This window comes from Artemia sp. Qi Xiang Cuo, chromosome 17 (genome assembly GCF_049724085.1).
Source record: "Artemia sp. Qi Xiang Cuo chromosome 17, ASM4972408v1, whole genome shotgun sequence".
Lineage (NCBI taxonomy): Eukaryota > Metazoa > Arthropoda > Branchiopoda > Anostraca > Artemiidae > Artemia > Artemia sp. Qi Xiang Cuo.
In genome coordinates this window covers 48585824-48602738 of record NC_142810.1, presented here as the reverse complement: position 1 = coordinate 48602738, position 16915 = coordinate 48585824, and the positions used below count along the sequence as shown (strand labels likewise).

The 16915-nt window shown below is 35.1% G+C and overlaps 1 protein-coding gene across 1 annotated transcript in view; it reads right to left on the bottom strand.

Moving 5' to 3' along the window:
- Nucleotides 1-16712, bottom strand: part of inc (BTB/POZ domain-containing protein inc) — a 29726-nt gene extending 13014 nt beyond the window's left edge. The window contains exons 1-2 of the mRNA XM_089102983.1: nt 16517-16712; nt 7244-7352 (exon numbers count right to left, since the gene is read on the bottom strand). Of these exons, the coding sequence (XP_088959109.1) occupies nt 7244-7352; nt 16517-16690 (283 nt within the window). The 5' untranslated portion in view covers nt 16691-16712. The remainder of the gene's footprint in view (nt 1-7243; nt 7353-16516) is intronic.
- Nucleotides 16713-16915: the final 203 nt, after the last annotated feature.

Below are 16915 nucleotides of genomic sequence, written 5' to 3'. Positions count from 1 at the left end.
GTTAAGTCAAAAAGATGATATCCTTGTGTGAGCGGGACAAACTTTATGGTTCGTACTTTCCTGACAAACTTTATTGACGCCGTGGGAGCCCCGCTTAAGTGGTTTAAAAATCGTAATTGGAATCGCACGAATTTGCCTTTATGTCTGGCTACTCTAGCCTCCCTGTTGCATAGTATTCAAGTACCGTATAACCTTTTATGTTGCAGTGTTTTTCATCAAACGCTCGAGTCCAATTAAACACGTATTATTATAGCATTGTAGATTGCATGAAGAAGGCTGAAGAAGTCGCAGTTCCTATTGAAATGGGTCGTTGCCGTACTCGTAAACCTATGTGGAATACTGACCCTGAGTTAAAGAAAATTAAAAATCAAGCAAAATTGCGGCTCCAAAGTTGGGTTGCCTGCACGGAAAATTAAAATTGCTTTCATAGCGTCGAATACGATCTGTTCGGGAATCTGGTGCCGAATTTCCGAGAAGTTCCAATGAATGAAAGCGTGTTGTTAATTCTTCGAGACTTGATGGTTCGCATGTTGACAATATACCGCAACGATCCTGGATTCAGCATTATTCGGGTGTATTTTCCGTAGTAAATTATGCTGTTCACGCTCAGTTTCGATTCTTTTGTCTCGTTGTTTACCCCCTAAAGTGTCACAACAAAATGTCATTTCCGTTTCTATGGCGTCGATTAAGCGACTGAAATCTCAGTCCTCTGATATAGATGGTATTTGCGCTTTTCATTTGAATCCACACTCAAAAGAGTTGCTATCTCATTTACAGCTTTTGTTTCAAATCTGTCTTTGTTATTCTGTTGTTCCTGATAGTTTCCTTGGTGGCACGGTTACTTCGATTTTGAAGCGAGGTAAAGATCCTAATAAGTGTGATTCGTATAGGCCTATAACTGTCGCATGTAATATTAAAACGTTATTTGAGTATATTTTATTACCTCATGTTATTAATTTAGTCAAGTACGATGCAAATCAGTTTGGGTTTAAAAAACTAATTGGCTGCCAGCATGCGCATCGAGCCCTTTCAGTTCTTTTAAGAGATGCTAGCGTTAAGGGACAAGTTCTGCATATATGTGCACTTGATGTGTCCAAAGCGTTCGCTTCATTCACAGGCATTTTACTCTTTATATGAGCTAGGGACAAACGACTCTATTCTTTTGGTTTAAAAAGTTTGGTATCTTAATTCTTTTGTAAGATTCAAATCAAATGATCAGATTTTCGGAAGTATACGTGTTCTTTGTGGAGTTAGACAGGGAGGGGTGCTTTCTCCATGTATTTTCAGTGCTTGTTTATCTAGTATTCTTTCTAAGATACCCTCTACCTGTTTTACCGGGTTTTCGGACGTGTCTTACCTTGATACGCCGACGATCTGCTACTTATTAGTCGGTCGAAAGTTGGGTTAGCATAGAGTGTTAATAAGGTCCATTATTCTCTTGAAAAAACTGGTTTATCCCTAAATATTGCCAACTGTGAATATTTGTCGTTTAATGTACGTCGTTTAATATGTTTGGTACGGGGGATTTAAATTGCCCTTTTTTCGTTATTCCCCGTGTTTCTGGTCTCAGGTGGCTGGGGATTTCGGTAAGTTTCGGTAGCTCTGCAGCGAAAAAAAGTGGCTGATATTAAAGATAAATTAAAAATGGGTTATGCTAAGATAGTTGCTAATCGTGGCCGTTATAATAGACACGGTCTCGCGAAAGTTTACTCGACTTTTGATGATCATGCTGTACTTCTTGTGTCTGGACTTTACCCTCTGTTTCGAGAAAGCGATCTGAATCTAATCCGCATTTATTGTTTCCGGTATTGCAAGTTTCCTCTTTATTTGCCACCTTCCTACCCTAATAGAAAAATAATCGCTCGGTTTGGTGCTACTGATATTATGCGTACTCTGCACCGTCATCAACATGTAATTACTTCTGATGCGACCTTAAGGCTGGGCCCTCATCATCGCCTCATCCGGTTGCTTAGTGCTGTTTAATATTTTTGTTTAGTTATTTATTAATCATTTTTGTATCGAATTTTTTCATTCTTTCTTTTCTTTATTACTCCACTATTTTTCCATTACAATTGGGTTATAAATAAACAATCATCATCAAAACACAACCAAAAGCAACTTTGGCAAGAAGCCAAAGTTGGCTTCTATCCAACTTCTGTCTTCTTGGCTAATTTTGTATGTGTAAGAAGAGGAAGGATAAATTGCTGCCCTTTCTTAGAAAATGGAATTTCTTACAAGTAGAGCCTCTTAAAAAAAGTAAAAAAAAACACTCACACAATGAATTAACCAATATATACAATTTAACTTAAGTCAAACTTTCATCACTTGCAACAAAAGATTTGCTATTCAGTTGTAGTCTTGGGGTAATTACAGTTGCTTTTAATGTGAGTTGAGTTGCATCAAAAAGGGTTGGGTTGGATTTTTGGGGTTGGGTAAAATGAAATTGGGTTGGATGGGAGGTCAAGTTACATCTACGTTGACCTAAATCGGGTGCAATTAAATAAGGATTGACAAGTACCAGGGTTGTGGCTAATGAGATTGAGTTACAATGGATCCAAGTATTTAAAACAATCACCATACACAATAAACAATTCCTGCAGAAGGATTGGACTAAATCTCTAACTCTCGAAAATAACAGTTTAAAATAAATTCAAAGAGAAAACTGATGCATCAAAAAGAACACTGTTATGCTCAAGGACAAATCTTAACATTTAAGAAATGGTTTGAAAGTAGGACTTAATCGAATAATTACTTTTGCAGAGGACTATTTATCTCAAAAGGACTTTGGGAGACCATCCACTGTCTGAATAAAAAAATTGTTTGTACTTCTTGCTCAAGGTCAGCTAAACACCAGTTTCACTTATTTTAATCCCCAAAGAAATATTTTTTTGTTAATTCTAAACTTCATTTTTACTTACCAGTATAGTTGCAGGCTGTTAGACATAATGATAAGGCAGATGCTGAGTTTCGCAATTTCAGATACATGAAAACTGCTTGTTTTATTTGATCTTTTGGCTGTAATTAGCCTACAAATCTGGAATTTAGTTTGAAGCCCGTAAAGAAATACGCCAACCTATGGCAGTCCAAACTATGGGATTTTAATACATGATCGTTCATTTTTAGGCTACGATAGAAAATATACATCTTAAATGTTTTGATACTTCAGCAAACCTAATAACTTTGGTTGACAGTTTCAATGCTTGGTCTTCTGTTGAGATAAAGATTTTATTTGTGATGAAATATTTTGTACTTCACCGTAGAAACAGAAATTAGAAATATCTTGATCAAAATGTAAGATAATAGTGTTATTTCATCTTTAGAATCTAAAAATATCATTTGTTCAACTGACTCCAAATCTGCAATACTTCTGCTCCAAAATATTAATAGAATTGCCAATGGCAATGACCTATATAATATTAGAAGACAGCCACTGAACCTTCAGGCTAAAGTTAATCAGATATATTTTCAACACGTTCTAAGCCATGAAGGCATAAAATATAATGATACTGCTGATTTACTAGCAACCAAGGCCTTCCTCTGACCTCAATGCAAGGGACAAAATTAGGCAAAGATACAAATTAAGTTCTTCCTCGAAGAACTAAACTCCCTCAAACTTCTCCCTCGGATTTACCCTTCCTCTGATCTTTAAAATGATACTGTAATAGCTCCGCTGGATCGTATTGTGGGTAAAAGTAATCTTTATTTAGCGTATTCTGCCTTTCTAGGTACACTTCCACCGCCTCTGCAGCAATTTTTTTCACGGAAAGCCTCAGGTAGGTACTCTACTTTTTTACGTAGTTCTTCTCGTAGACTTATTTTGCCCAAACGTTCATCTACAGCAGCCCAGAGGTCTCCTATTTATAAATCAATTCAATTATGGAATTCAATCCCACCGGATGTCCCGTTATTTCTGTCTGCAAAGGCAGTATTTCGTCTGGAAAACTGGAAATGCCTTTCCAGTTTAGTACTTTCTCTCTCTCCTTCGTTTATTTTCCCTGTTTTCTCTTTTCCTAGTGTTTCTCCTTTTTGTGTTTTTCCCTTATATATCGTTATTATTATGCATATATATACATTTTTTTTTTACTGCATGCTAGTGTTTATTCTCTTTAATCCTTGTTTACTATATATTGTTTGATTTAGGGTAATATTTGTGGTTCTTTTAGTGCTTTATTATTGTGTTGTATGGCCCACAACAAGCCAAGCTTCTTGGGCCAAATAATTTTTCTTTACGTTTGTAATAGAATTTAGTTTCAACAAAATGATTGATGATGATGAAAAAAAGAAGGAAAAAAGTCACAGTAAACTTATATCATCACCCTTCCAAACAAGACTGCAGGCTGTGCAATATTTCCAAGTGAAATCAGGTTTTCTTCTTATCAACAGTCTGCTATTTAAATTGGGATTACATCATTGCCCACTGTTGTATTTGCTTCTCAACAGATAAAACAATCCAGCATGTCTTGTTTGAATGCCAGCAACAGTGCGAGGAGGCCATTACCCTCAAGCACATGTGCTCCATGGCTAAAATACCTAACACTTTTATTGCAATTCGGGCATTCACTGGTGAATGTCGACATTACACAAAGTTCGGACATTCACAGTAACAACTAAATTGTTGCTGTAGGTGTATGACTCCTGATTTGCCCCTTTCTTTAATTGGTCATAACTATATCCCAGTATGTAGTATGTAGTATGTATGTATCCCAGTATGTAGTATGTATCCCAGTATGTAGCCAGTATAATAAAGAGGAGAAAGAACCTGCTTTTTGTGTTCATGGACCTCCTGCTTTACGAAAAAGAAGAAGAGACACTATGCCCACTCAATGCTCTGCTCTATTGACCTCCATGGTTGTTCCCAAGCCACAACTGAATATTGTCTGCACATAATTATAATGTTTTACTCAACCATATGAGGGCTATTCCATACCCACCAGCAACCCTGTCAAACACAAGGGTAAGTCAAACTTAACACCTAAGTTCAAGATACTAAAGGGGTTTTCCGCTGTCCAACTGTTGGCTAACAATGTTAGCTAACATGTATTTGTTTGGATGGCGGAAACACAATTGTTAGCTAACAGAAATAAATACTCCAACAATTTTCTCAACAAGCATTTTATTTGTTAAAGATATTCTCTAAAAATGTTAGCTAACAATTTTTAGTTGGACTGCAGAAATTGTTGGGAAAATTATTAGCTAACAGTTTTTTGTTTGGACAGTGGAAAAAACCCTTAAGTTGATACTTATTTTAGATATTAAAAAAATCAGAGACATTTAGATCAATAATGCAGCGATGTTGTTTTGTGATATTTCAGGTTCTCTCTTTAATGTAGTTGCCTTCTTGCATTATCCTTCCCTTCTTTTTTTAATTTGTGGTTTTTCATCAATTTACATTTGTTATTTCAAGCATGGTAAATTTCACTAGGCTCTTCACTTTGTTTTAAAACACTGAAGCAGTCTCAAGATTTAAAATTAGAAAGCCATTAGAAATGTCTAAGACTAAGATGAATAACTTTTATCATAAATCTGAATATATCTTCTCTATCCATAATATTTCCCCTTTTTTCGAGGATTAAAGAAGCATTTGAGATTTGAATTATCCTCCGTTATTTTTATTTGATGCATTTATTCAGTTACTTTGTTATACTCATTGTTTTCCTTTCTCTTCTAAAATTGTAGTTTTTTTTATTTGATGCATTTATTCAGTAATTTTGCAACACTCATTGTTTTCTTTTCTCTTCTAAAATTGTAGGTTTTTTATTTAATGCATTGATTCAGTTATTTTCCTACACTCATTGTTTTCTTTTCTCTTCTAAATTGTAGGTTTTTTTATTTGATGCATTTATTCAGTTACTTTGCTACAGTCATTGTTTTCTTTTCTCTTCTAAAATTGTAGGTTTTTTATTTGATGCATTTATTCAGTAATTTAGCAACACTCATTGTTTTCTTTTCTCTTCTAAAATTGTAGGTTTTTTTATTTTATGCATTTATTCAGTTACTTTGCTACACTCATTGTTTTCCTTTCTCTTCTAAAATTTTAGGTTTTTTGTTTGATGCATTTATTCAGAAATTTTGCAACACTCATTGTTTTCTTTTCTCTTCTAAAATTGTAGGTTTTTTATTTGATGCATTGATTCACTTATTTTGCTACACTCATTGTTTTCTTTTCTCTTCTAAAATTGTAGGTTTTTTTATTTGATGCATTTATTCAGTTACTTTGCTACACTCATTATTTTCCTTTCTCTTCTAAAATTGTAGGGTTTTTTTATTTGATGAATTTATTCAGTAATTTTGCAACACTCATTGTTTTCTTTTCTCTTCTAAAATTGTAGGTTTTTTATTTGGTGCATTGATTCAGTTATTTTGCTACACTCATTGTTTTCTTTTCTCTTCTAAAATTGTAGGTTTTTTATTTGATGCATTGATTCACTTATTTTGCTACACTCATTGTTTTCTTTTCTCTTCTAAAATTGTAGGTTTTTTTATTTGATGCATTTATTAAGTTACTTTGCTACACTCATTATTTTCCTTTCTCTTCTAAAATTGTAGGGTTTTTTTATTTGATGAATTTATTCAGTAATTTTGCAAAACTCATTGTTTTCTTTTCTCTTCTAAAATTGAAGGTCTTTTATTTGGTGCATTGATTCAGTTATTTTGCTACACTCATTGTTTTCTTTTCTCTTCTAAAATTGTAGGTTTTTTTAATTGATGCATTTATTCAGTTATTTTGCTACACTCATTGTTTTCTATTCTCTTCTAAAATAGTAGGTTTTTTTTTATTTGATACATTTATTCAGTTATTTTGCAACACTCATTGTTTTCTTTTCTCTTCTAAAATTGTAGGTTTTTTTATTTGATGCATTTATTCAGTTATTTTGCAACACTCAATGTTTTCTTTTCTCTTCTAAAATTGTAGGATTCTTATTTGATGCATTTATTCAGTTACTTGGCTACACTCATTGTTTTCTTTTCTCTCTTAAATTGTAGGTTGTTTTTATTTGATGCATTTATTCAGTTATTTTGCTACACTCATTGTTTTCTTTTCTCTTCGAAAATTGTAAGTTTTTTATTTGACATAGTGCTTTCGCAACTTGATCTAACTTCTATAGCGGGAAGGGATTTGAAATTCCTTCCTCTTCTTTCTCAAAACTCACCTTCTTCCTTGAAGAACAAAAAATGAAAAGAAGAGGAGCAAGACTTATTCAAAGAAACATGACCATTTAGAATTTTAAAATATGTACTTTACCTTCTTCTGCTAGATTTTTGTCAATCACAAGCTTTCCATGTCTCAGGTAATTCAAGATTGGTCCAAAGTATAATGGGTCCCTGTCAATCAAATATGCTCCGGTTTCATCCTGCAAATAATTTTTAGTTGAAGAGCCTATAATTGATCACAGCTTCAAGGGGAATTGGACATCTTAGATATACCCAAGAGCTGATAAGGTTTTAGGGCCAAATTTAAAAAGATGGCTTAAAATGGTCTTCCCAGAATATGATTTAGACCCTGAAATTTGTTCTTGAAAGTTTCTTTTACCTAACTTAACTATTTTTCAAGATAGCAAGAAACCCCTTGCTATCTTGAAAAAAAATATATATATTCCATACAAATAATCTTAAACCTATTACATCTAACTTATTGTGCATTCATGCCTGCAAATATACTATAATGAGGAAGCAGTTCATAATAAATTCTACAGCCAGGAAGAGGTTTTTCAGGCCCCCCCCCCCAAAAAAAAACACTGAAACAACAAACCCCATAAGAATTATCTGTTAAGCAACACCCAGCACAATATTGAAGTAGGCTATAGTTTTCTCAATTGTAACCCAAAACAAAGACAAAAATTTGTAAAGAAAAGAAAGCAAGGATAGAACCGCCAGTGAAAAATAAAAGAAAACTATGTAAATATTTTAGTTGAAACCTCTGCAGTTCAATGCAGAGGTTTCTCTGCATTGCGGAATAAAAAAAACTGACCATCTTCAGTGCTGAATAAAAAAAAATAGTACCTGACTAACATTATTGGGCCAATATGGGGGCCAGTGTCATTATTGGACATCCAAAAAAATATCAGATATTGGCTGTTTTTTTTTTTGTTTTTGTTTTTTTATTTGCCACTTATCAAGAAGATGGCACCAGATTTCCTCAGGTAATTTTTGCTTGTCCAGTCCTTGGGGGCAGAGGCACCAGCTAAGTCGGACCATGGTGGAGAGAGCAGCAGAGGTAAGTAAATGAAGTCTATGTAAATTTGATGTCAATAGACACCTGGTGCTGCAATGTTCAAAATGTATGGTGAGTTCAAGAACAAACAACCAGAGGTTGTTCTTGCTGGTCTGCTGGATCCCAGATATGAGCACCAACCACTAAATAAAGAGGCACTCAGTAACAACAAAAGAAGGCTACAAGAAGGAACACAGCGTCAGACATTGGAAGAAAAAGAAATTAGCCACTTCAAGTTTGATTGACTGCCTTTTTGATAAGATGCTTGCAACTTCAACAAGTGAGGAAGAAGAGTCAGCACATAATATTGATCATGAACTGGAAAGGAACATGAGTGGAGCTGTCATTGACAGGAAAAAAGCTGTCCATTAGAGTGGTGGCAAAATAACAGCATTTGTTTCAAGAGACTGGCACAACTGGTTCAGAAGCATCTCTGTTTCCCACCTTCTTCTGTCCCAAGCAAAATAATTTTCAGCACAATTGGGAACATGTATGATCACAAACCAAGATCTCTGAAAGAAGAAAATGCTGAAAAGTTATGCTTTCTTTATTAGAAGTTGCCCCAGTAGGACTGGACTTATTAAGCACTGTCCAGACTTGAACTTTATTTGCTTTAATTTTTTTCTAAATCATTTCTAAATAAATCTTTTTGCATTGGAATCCATAGTGAATTATTGAGACTAATATTTGCTGTGTAACAGACCAGGAAGAAATGTGTGAGTATGAACATGGGCAGAAAATGCAGGGTTTAAATTTTAGGTAAGGTTTTTTGTCTGGAGGGGAATTTATTGAAAAAAATATTGGTACAATACCATTATATTGTACCATTATATAGTATTGGACCCAAAAATCCATATTGGACAGGCCCTAAAAAATATACAGATAAAACTCCACAGGGCAACATAAAAAAACAAAACCTCAAGGGTACCTGTAACATATTCCCTCATCAGACTTCAGGTTTAAATATAATCATTTAATGGAGATCCACTACCTATAAATGAAGCACATAAGCAAAAGCAAAACAAGCAAATAAACAAAAGCAAGCAAGCAAAAGCAATATATTTCATCTTCCTTCTCATGTAGAAATATTTTGGATCATGGGCAGACTAGCTGGCAGTCTATGCTCAAGTTCATGCAAACAGGTGGTTTGGAAAGTCTACCAGAGTGAGTGGTTCTTCCCTGCAGTGGTGGTGCTTGTGTTCTAGTTTCAGGGAGTATTCCTGTGGAAGGAGAGAGCTCGCCTCTTTGACTCAGTACTTCCCTTTTGTTCTTTTCCCTAATGTTTGGTATTTCAGCCTTGTTGCTACTGCTAGGCATTCCAGCATTGGTACAACCTGGAACAGGAATTGCTCCATCACCCTCTATCCCTTTGGGTGTATGTCTTGTTCTGGGTTCTGGTCAAAATATCTGGCCTTTGCTAGATATGTTGGTGTAAGTGCTGACTCAGTTGTAAGTGGTTCCAACCTGGGATGTAGGTGGCACCTGTTTCTACAAAGCAAGCTACTGTCTTCCATACATACCACATATGAGTGCTCTGATTGCTTCAACTTCTTTTCTAATACACCTTTGTGCCATCTACTACTCTCATCAAATTTCACCCACACTTTTTCTCTCTAGCATTCTCAAAAACATGTTTTGTGATTATTTTTGGTGACAGCTGTGATGGCAGTGCTGGGATCATTGACCATGTCTTTCTGCTCATAAGCAGCTGTACTGGTGAATGTGCTCCATCAATTGGAGTGTTTCAGTACTCTAACCATGCAATATGTGGGTCAGTTTGACTTTCTGATGCTTTTTCAATATCATTTTTGCAGTCAGGACTGTCTTTTCGCTCATCCCATTCAATTTGGGGTATTGGGGACTTGCTGTGATGTGGTTGATATCCCAAGTTTCTGTAAAAACTTGAAACTCTTCCAAGCTGAATTGTGGCCCATTATCTGAAGTGATTTGGTCTGGTATACTGTATCTTGCAAAATCCATTGTCAATTTTGAGATCACTTATTATGAACTTGAAATGGCAAGCTTATCCACTTCGAAAAATTGACTATAATAGTCTATGGTGATGAGATATTCCATGCTGCTAATGTAAAAATATCCACACCCACACATTGGAATGGATACTGGGGGGACTTCTGAGGACACTAGTGGCTCCTTCTGTTGATTCATCTGATGTCTGACACATATTTCACATCTAGATACTATTTGCATAACATCTTTTGTGATGTTAGGCCAAAATACCAAACTACAAGCTCTTTCTTTGGTTTTCACAATTCCACTATGTGAAGAATGAAGCTGTTGCAGTATATGTCTACAGTGTCTTGGGCACTACAAAACGTTGGCCTTTCAGTATAATACCATTGTTTGTAACCAGCTCATCTCTGTAGTTCCAACATTGTAGAATTATAGACGGTACATTAGGCCAGCCAGATTCAACGATATCTGATAGTGTTTTTAGCTCACTATCTCTCAGCGTTTTCTCGCAGTATTCTCTAGTTTGTTTCTGATCATAGGAATATCTCTAAAGAATGCATGAATAGCTACTCCTCCTTTGATTTGGATTTCTGGGTCTTGATCTGGTAAGTACATCCATGATAAAGCATCTGCTACAGGAATCTCTTTGCCAGGGTGGTACTGAAATGATAGTTCATATTGCTGGAGCACTACCATCATTCTTTGCAATTTAGGTGGTGCTCTGTTTATAGGTTTGGACAAAATTGCCTCTAGTGGTTTGTGATCTGTTGTCACAATGATGTTTCTACCACAAATGTACTGGTGGAAATGTGTACAGGTGAACACAATGCCCAGCAGTTCCTTTTTGATTTAAGAGTACTGTTTTTCATATCACTCAGAGACCTGGAAGCAAAGGCTACTGTTGTGTGATCTGCACAATCACCAAGTCCATACTGTGATGCATCTGTTATCACTTCTACCATAGTGCTTTCAGTACCAAAATATACAAGATTGCTGCAAATGGCTTCCTGAATTCTGGCCTGGTTGTGTACAGCTTTCTATTCAAACTCCTTGGCCTTTTCTAATTCCTGAAGTGGTTGGTTTAAGGTAGAGAGGGCAGGAATATATCTTGACCAATAGTTAAACATGCCTAAAAATGGGGCTGGAATTTCCCTGATTGTTCTAAGTTTGGAAGGATCAGGTTTCATACCTCCTTTTGTCAGTATATGACTAAAATAAGGAATAGCTTCAGCATCAAAGAGACACTTTACTTTATTGAACTTGATATCTTTCTCATGAGCCTTTTCCAGAACTATCTTCAGCTTCCTATCATACTCTTTTTTACTACTAGCCATTCCAGCAACATTGTCAACAATCAGTCCAATATCAATATCTTCAAATGCCTTTTCCATCCACTTTTGGTACTCATCCTGAGCTGATATGAGCCTTAATTACCTTAATTTGCACTTCAGAGCGAAATTAAGGTCCAAACTGGATCTGTTGTGCTCCAGGTCAATGATGGCAAAATTTCGTCACTGTGTTTTGGCCAGGTGACACGCCATAGGAGAGGTCTGCTGGAGAGATGCAATTTAAGCCCAAAGCAGCATCAGCCTCCTAGCAAGACACTCATTATGATGAAGTTGGCATCAGCTGGTAGTTGAGTGGGATGGACAGTCCCAATCATATTTCCATGGCTTGTCATTCCATTCCTTGTCCAGTCTGGACTTGAAGGATGCAGCCGTGGGTGCAGTCACCATTTCAGCTTGAAGGCTATTCCAATCATTGACAACATGCTCAGAGAAGAAGTGTTGCTGCATTCGTGTATTGACAGAATGTTTTGACAGCTTTTGTGAGTGTCCTCTTGTATGGTGCTGACTTGAATATTTGGAAAAAGGGGGTTATTTGGTTGTGCATTATACTTGTAGGTCAGCGTCATATCAAAACAGCAGCATCTGAAGATGAGTATTGGTAGCTGCATGTGTTCCAGTCTCTTGTTGTATGGGAGATCTTGCAGGCCAGGTATGCACTTTACGGCATGCCTCTGAACTCCCTTGATTAGGCTGGTATCATTTTTATAGGAAGGGGAGGTGAGACATGTACCAAAATCCAAAACAGGCCTAACTATAGCCTTAGAAAGACTGTATGGGAGCAGCTGGTTTTGGTGCGTTTGAGGAGACTGATGCTTGAATTTGTTTTTGAAACTGCTTGTTGCCATGTGGCTGTGGAACTTCAATTGTTCATCTATCAGCACTCCTAGATCTCTTTCTTCAGGATTTGTCTTAAATACTAAGTCAGCCAGCGAATTGGGATCGGACATGTTGTACTGGTGACAGGGGTTGTTGCTTCTAAAGTATTTTGGGCTCTTCCAAAGTAAGAGCCCAAAAGAATATCTCCTAAATCTATATCTTTCAAATGTGGTATTTAAAGTGCTTAAATTAGGTTTTGGGCCCAAGTAAGAGCCCAAAAGAATATCTCCTAAATCTATATCTTTCAAATGTGGTATTGAAAGTGGTTAAATTGGGTTTTAAATGGTTTTGGATGAGGGACTCCTCATCCAAAACCATTGACCAGTAGCCATTTCTAGCATCAGCCTTGAAAAATCACTTTGCTCCTGCAAATTTTACTGCAATATCATCAAAACTAAGAATTGGGTGATGTGGACATTTTATCCATTTATTCAAAGCTACTGGATCCAGGCACATCCAGATTGTACCATCTGATTTCTTAACCAGAACAATGGAACTGACCCAGTTTGTTGGTTCCTTCACCTTCTCTATCTGTCAAGTTCTTCTTTTAATTTTGGTTGAAGGGCACAGGGAACTCTTTTAGGTGGCTGGACAGTTGGTACTGATCCTTCCTTTAAGTAAATGTGACATTTTCCAGACAATGTACCAATACCATGGAATATATCATCATACTCCTCAAGGATCTGTTACACTTTAGGTCAGATTGAACCCTTATATGGTACCTTATTACATGATAGGCTGAGCACAAATTTTTATCAAGTTCATCTGTTCACTTGTTTGTCTACCAAGTATTGGACCTTTGTTGGTTTCCACAACATGAAATGCAGGAGCATGTGGTTCTTGGTCCTTATACTGAAGCACCATTTGTGCAATTCCACCATTAAGTCCAACCCAGGGGTAACTCCAACACCCTGTCTTATCTGGCTTAGTGATTAAAAATATCTGTGGTTCCATATACCATCTTCTTCCTTTTGCTTGGGCACTCTTAATATTTCCACCATTCAATTGCTTTGCCATAAAGGAATTTCAAAATTTTGTGGAAGGCATTTTTGTTGGCAACAAGGTAGGTAGCAATTTTTAATTGATAGTGAGGAAGAATAGAGAGATGATAAAATGATTCTAAATGGCTGATAAGTTAATAGGATAGTTTAAGTAATTACTGTAATTTATTAGTATTTTGTTCTCAAATCAGTCAAGAGATACAAGGGGTGTCAGAATTGCCCCAGAAAACACAAATTTGGGGTAAATCCAACATGTCAGACTTACCCCATACAGGATAAATGCAACCACAGGGGTTGAATTTACCCCATTTATATAAAATGTGGCTAGTTTTTTGCAATTCTAGCCTAGACATTAGTATATTTGCCAACAATTCATAATGTTAACAATACAAAGTAATCTGACCAGTTGCAGCATTCATTGTGGTTGTCACTCTTGTTAAATTCTGACTCTCTGATTTCTTTGTCTCAACATTTTGTTTTAACTTGGCTAGATCAAACTTTGCCTTGTCAATCACATTGCAGTTGATACGTGCTGGAATATATATATTTACTATATATATATATATATATATATATATATATATATATATATATATATATATATATATATATATATATATATATATATATATATATATATATATATATATATATATATATATATATATATATATATATATATATATATATATATATATATATATATATATATATATATATATATATATATATATATATATATATATATATATATATATATATATATATATATATATATATATATATATATATATATATATATATATATATATATATATATATATATATATATATATATATATATATATATATATATATATATATATATATATATATATATATATATATATATATATATATATATATATATATAGCAAACCACCCTCCTCTTGATGTCTCAGCACCTGGGACATCTGGTAGGCAGAGAATTACTTGGGAAGCTGAAATAATCACTTCTGTAGAGGCATTGAGAGTGCTTGAACAAAAAGAAAAAGAGGAAAAAGAAAATCTCATGAACAAAACAGGGAAAGTAAAAGAGAAGACAATCAAGCCAAAGCTGAAAAAGAAAGATGATCTTTCCAGTGAAGACTCTGACATCTCTCTGGGTTCCTCAACTGACCAAATGGACATAAGTTATACTGTTAATAGTGAGAATGAATAAGAGCAGAAAAAGAATCTAAACATACAGCTAAATGAATATGTAGCAAACAATACCAAACTTGATCAACAAAGAAAATCTTGTTTGTATAAAATATCTTTGCTGCCTAAGCCTAGCCGACTATTCATATGACTGGCCAAAAAAAGATTACATTGACAAAGTTGAAGAAGAATACATCTTTGCAGGACCATTAAAGCTTTCTGGACCTGGTCCCTTCACACCACCATCATTCCAAATTTGGCATGTCGTCACTGTATACAAGAATCACAAGTGATCAAAAATTTGCTTTGTTGACTCCCTCCAATTCTGATTTAAATTTTTTTTTCAATAAGAATTACTTTTTTCAACTAAAAAAAAATCTTATACTAATTGAAATTACAATTTTTCCCCATTATTTGAAGTACAGTGTTATCTTTTTCACATTTACAATAAAAACTTGAAAAATACACTTCTCAGGCACCTCTTCTATGTATGGGGTAAGGCCAACACTGTTGGAATTACCCCATAGTAAGCAGAAAACCTATGTTCCTCTGTGGCACATACAAATTATTAACAAAAGTTTTTGTTTCATACAGTTTCCCTGTACATAGAGGTATCCTCTATCATATCTTAAGGTGACAGAATTTTTATCTTTGCATACATAGGATCTGCCCAGGGGTGTCAGATTTACCCCAGACTAGGGGGCAAGTCTGACCCCTCTGAGATGGGTGCAGTAAGTCATGGAAACAACAAAACCTGTGAACTTTCTAGATTGTGACAAATATTACTACTATGACCAAGAACAATGTCAAATAGTTTTTATTGTGCCAGAAACTCCAGAAAAATTTTGGGACCAAATTAAGCTGAAAAAAACTCAATAAGGGGTCAGAATTACCCAAATTCACCCTACCTTTAGGCTGCATCTGCTATAGCTTGTTTGGATATCCTTACTGGGAATCAAAGTAGGCCTTGGCTTCAATTACCTAAATTTTTTGCTGGAAGAATGTTTGTATCAGGTCCTGTTTCAATTTTGAAGTTTATGTCTTGGTGGTATTCAGGTAGGGTAACTATAATCATTGGCTTTTGCCCTGAATCACTTCTAGAGTCAATAGATTCAATGAGGTACTGGTTATTTTCATCATTCTCGGTGAGAAAACCTTCAATTTCATTGACTGCCAAATGAGAGGTAAAGTTAAAACTTACCTCTCATTTGCATAAGAAATAAACTTTACCTCCACCCCCTAATGTACAAATATAGGCTATACCCTGAATTGGTATATATAGGGGTGGGGGTAAAATTCATTTCTGACAAAAATGATTGTTATATTTGGGAAAGAACATAAAAAAGGCAGTAATTTTTTTGTTGTTTATATTATTGACTTATGAATAAAGTAAACATACCCCTTGATGCCTTTTTTTTTACGCTCTTTCCAATATATTAATCATTTTTGTCAGAAATGGATTTTACCCCCACCCCTACCTAGCCTATACCAATTCAGAGTATATATTTGCACATCAGGGGGGGGGTTAAAAATTACCTCTCATTTATATCAGAAATAAAATTTACCACCCCCCCCCATAATGTGCAAATATATACCCTGAATTGGCATAGCCTATATAAGGGTGGGGGTAAAATTTATTTCCAACATAAATGATTAGCCTATTATATTTCAAAAGAGTGTAAAAAAAAGGCATCGAGTGGTATGTTGACTTTAATCATAAGTCAATAATATGAACAACAAAAAATTTACCAAAAAGGCATTGAGTGGGCTAGGCTAGTAGGCCTATGTTTACTTTATTTGTAAGTCAATAACATGAACTGCCAAAAATCTACCACTCTATTATTAGATTATTCGATTTGTCATAAAAAGTTCTAAAGACTTGATAATTAGTACAAGAGCACTTATAGGCACAAAATTATTCAGCTTACTTGATCTGAGTTTAAATCTGGCTCCTCCTGTACAAGCCTGCAGAGAAAAGATTGTGGATCCTTACATAAAGTTGATTTGGTAGAAAGGAAGTAAGTTCCACCGACACAGAGCCTGATCCATTGCGAAGTCGTGCTTGAAGATCTGCTAGATGAGGAAATCGGATTTTTGGTCATTACTTATATTTCGAATCTTCGATTTCTTTTCAACAATTAACAGTATTGCAGCAGCCAGTGTTTTTTTCCCCTTTTGGAAAAATCTATTGGCAATTTTCGATACAACTTTTTTTCATTTTATGTTGGGTTTTGGGGAGTTAGGGCGATTTGCGAAAAGATTACAAAAATTTTGAGTGACTGAATGTAATAGTTTTTCCTTTGCATTTCAAAGTTATTTTGAATATT